Source organism: Silene latifolia, chromosome Y (genome assembly GCF_048544455.1).
Source record: "Silene latifolia isolate original U9 population chromosome Y, ASM4854445v1, whole genome shotgun sequence".
NCBI lineage: Eukaryota > Viridiplantae > Streptophyta > Magnoliopsida > Caryophyllales > Caryophyllaceae > Silene > Silene latifolia.
Window position 1 is genome coordinate 340733960 of NC_133538.1, and position 4165 is coordinate 340738124.

The 4165-nt window shown below is 34.1% G+C and overlaps 1 protein-coding gene across 1 annotated transcript; it reads right to left on the bottom strand.

Moving 5' to 3' along the window:
- Positions 1–302: 302 nt before the first annotated feature.
- On the bottom strand, positions 303–1011 carry LOC141631500 (uncharacterized). Its single transcript, XM_074444163.1, has 2 exons — positions 787–1011; positions 303–716 (listed from the first exon to the last, which is right to left on the bottom strand). The coding sequence occupies exons 1-2, from the start codon at positions 1009–1011 to the stop codon at positions 303–305; spliced, it is 639 nt and encodes a 212-aa protein (XP_074300264.1).
- Between the last annotated feature and the right edge of the window lie 3154 nt (positions 1012–4165).

Sequence of the window (4165 nt, forward strand, 5' to 3'; positions counted from 1 at the left end):
GTACAACATTTCCCTCTCCTAAGCACATGAGTATTAACTGAATCAGTGATGCTATGAGTTCCCAGCAATTTAGTATAGTACTCTAAGAAAGCATTTTGAATCTTGTCCCCATCAGTACATAAATTGCCATGATGATCTTCAATACTCATAACCTTATTCTGTAAAACTCTCTTGTTAATGGTATTGTGAAAATAGGCAGTATTAATATCCCCTTCTAAAGGCCATTGTATCTTGGCTTTTTGCATTAGGAAACTATCTCTAGCAGTAAGTAATGCCCTTAATTCTTGAGACACTTCCATCTCCTATTGCATCAGATCCATGTTCCCAGGATTATCCATCAAGCTAGTCTGGATCTGCTCAAGTAGAGCACTAGTGATGTTGAAACTTGTTTCAATATCCGCGAAGCAATTCTTATTTAAACTCTTTAAAACTGGCTTTAGAGCTTTCATTTTCTTCACCAATTGGTACATTTTTGTACTAGAGTACCTTCTATCCCACACACTCTTTACACATTCCTTGAAATTTTGAGATTGCCCCCATATGTTAAAGTATTTAAAGCTCCTTCTACCACTCAATTCAGTTCTCTTATGCACAATAGTACATGGACAGTGATCAAAAATTCCCTCTGGGTGAAAATGAGCCATATAATCCCCATACTCCACCTCATGATTGCCCATCACCCTATCTAGTCTACTATACACCCTATGAATTGGTTCCTGCTTATTGGACCAAGTAAATAAAGCTTCGGCCAGTTGCTTGTAAGTCCTCTATACAACATAAAGAGACACACTCCTGGAAGTGTTCCATCTCAACATCAGTTGTGTTGCCATCCAATCGTTCTACAGGAGTGAGCACAGTATTGAAGTCTCCTGCCCACAACCAAGGTTCATTACACTTTAAGGCAACATCCTTCAGAAACTGCCACAATTCAATCCTCTCATAAAAATCATTATGAGCATATATCATTGTAAGGAGGAATTTTTTACCATCAACTTTAGATTCAACCTTCATATGGATAAATTGAGCACCATAAGCTAAGACATTCACACAAAATAGATAAGGCTTCCACAATATCCAAATCCTCCCCCCTTTATGTCAGCTACTATTAGTGGTAACACTCCATCCATCACTGAGAGAGGTGTTCTTATTCAACATATATTTAGGTTTGTAATTCATAATTACATCTATGTAAAATGGGTCATCTTTAACCTAGTTAACATAATCTACAACATTTTGTAATTATAAAAAACTAATAATTCTTATCTCAAATGTTTCATAAACAATAATCAATTTTAGTAATATAACATTTTAATTACTAAATTGAATCTCATTTAATCATATTACAATGAGATATAATATTCTCTCTTATATATCAATTTGTTCAATTTAAGGATTTAATCAATCTGTATCGTCATACAATCGATTAACTTTACAATTAAGGGAATCGTCCTTTAGGTGTGACCTTAAGGGATCAATTGATCACCACCGTTAAGCGACAGTAATGTCAAACTCTAGTCAGCCTATCATTACCGTTTAATGTTGATCGGTTGACATATATAAATGAATCATACCTTACGTATTCTTATCATGAGTTTCAATAATATGATCGTGCCATTGTTAAGGATACATACTCCAAGAATCACCCACTTGTCCGAGACAAGTGTGCGTCACCAATTGTTTTGTCCTATTACAATCTCCCACTCAATGCAAGGTGTCTTGTAGGTCGTACTTGCATGTGATCATATCATGAGTGGTTTCCTCGATCTGGAGAGTAATTGTCTGACCGGAATTATCTACCGTAGATACTTTCTGAGCGTGGCCATGCATTTTCAGTTCACTACTCCTCGAGTGGCCTTGATATTTCAAATAACCCTGACAAGGGGTGGACAATTCCTATCGCACTTTTCCCTTCGTACAACCACAGTTCATCATGACCTAAAAGATGCCCACTCACCCCCTTTTTACAGAATGGCTTGGGGCAAAATCAAAATCAATCACAAACTATGCCGACTTGGGCGAACAGTCTCTCGTCAAAGAATCGACTCAAAAGAATACTGTAGTAGCTCTCGCCACGACCAGGCTACATAAAAGTTTCCAAAACTCTATAAGCGGTCATAGCCCGACAGAGAGTCCCATACGATATGCTTATGTGATCGATTAGTCATCCCTTATGACCCTATGGCACTTGAACTTGCTATCAATCGACTCACACTCTAGTCACTAGGAGACGTTACCTCATATAAGTGACTAGGGGCCAATACTATATTAATCCAGTTCACTTAAATAGGGTTCAATATTGTCTCGATAACCTATTTGGAAAACAAAGTATTATAAGAAAAGAGTTTTGAATAAAACTCAAACGATGAATGTCACACCCGCGAATTTCTCATTTTTAGCATTTGTGATTTATTAACCGTTCAATTTCTTTATTTATATTTTAAATTATTTAATTTAATTAATTTCCAGTTTAACATAGTTTTCATAAAGATTACATTTTTATAAGCTGGTTTATATAAAAGTATATGTATATAGTCGGATATTAATAATAGGTGAAAATAATAATAATAATAATTCCGTCTTATGTTACCGACTAGCGTAGACCGTCGCATTTCATTTGAGAATCTTATCTAAACTCGGACCAACCGTATATCGACAACACATACCACCTACTCACCCCACACTCACCATTTATATATTATTATTATTATTATTATTATTATTATTATTATTATTATTATTATTATTATTATTATTATTATTATTATTATTATTATTATTATTATTATTATTATTATTATTATTATTGTTATTATTATTATTGTTATTATTATTATTGTTATTATTATTATTATTATTATTATTATTATTATTATTATTATTATTATTATTATTATTATTATTATTATTATTATTATTATTATTATTATTATTATTATTATTATTATTATTATTATTATTATTATTATTATTATTATTATTATTATTATTATTATTATTATTATTATTATTATTATTATTATTATTATTATTACATAATACACACTACCGTGTCCCACCCCTCACTCCCCACTTCTTCTTCTTCTTCTTCTTCTTCTTCTTCTTCTTCTTCTTCTTCTTTACGAATAAAACAAGCAGCAACAACAGCGAACATAACAGAGCCCGTACACCATTTTCGTAAACTTCAACCCGAGATCCCTCCGTTTCTCAACCAAATTTCATAATTTTTGTACCATTCTCTTCCTCCTCCCTTTCTCCTCCTTTCTAGGTAAGAAAGTTTCAGTTTTGATTGAGTTTTTGTCTGACACCCCGCGATAACGCGAAAAACATAACTAATATATTAAAGCGGAATTTATGAGATTTTTAAAACTTTTTGTTACTAGCTAAATATTAACACGCGGGTGTCAAAAAAAATGAAATAAAACAAGTACAACAATAGGTAAACTTAGGTTATTACAACCCAAGTCTAGAAAGCGGGGAAAAGATATCCCAAGAATAAACAGATAAGGGGTTTCTAAACTAGCAAAACTAAGGTCCAAGGGTTTAGTTCTCGCTAGCCCACACGTCTTCCCCACGTAAGCATCCTCACAACCTGTCATTCATGAAAACATGAACGCCACAGTCAGTGGAGAGTAACTCAAGGTTCTCCCAGCCAGAATATGTCGAAACGAACATAATAAAGAACATAAACAAACAATCATATTAGATAAGACATGGGTGAATCGAATTATAACTAAACATGGGATCAAACGTTTTTAAACCAACAAGAATAAAAGAAATGATGGAATAAACAAGTAAGGCATAAGCAACAATAAATAAATGAAAAAGAAAGACAAGGAAACAGACACGACCACTTAACCACGAGCACGTATTTCTAGGAGATATGACCAAAGTAACCATCCAAATAATGCAAGACATTTATCACTCTTAGACTATAATTTCCCCGAGTAGGACTACGATAATAATATGGTCCTAGTCTAAATCTGCAGATTCTCGGGTGTACATCGCGATTCGACGTGCGCCAGCACATCACGCACCCAAGACTCGAATACTAATGGAGATCGAGTACCCCAATCGCCAGAACAACACGAAAGTGGCGGAAAGACTAAGATAAGACTCACCTGCCAGCATAGCACAAGTGGCCAAAAACCATACTTGCCAGAACAGC

Excerpts from the sequence above, each read along its gene's own strand:
- LOC141631500 (XM_074444163.1), bottom strand. The coding sequence starts at position 1,011 with ATGAAGGTTGAATCTAAAGTTGATGGTAAAAAATTCCTCCTTACAATG. Across the intron at positions 717-786 it reads TGGAACACTTCCAGGAGTGT|GAACCAATTCATAGGGTGTA; the intron begins GTCTCTTTATGT and ends TCCAATAAGCAG.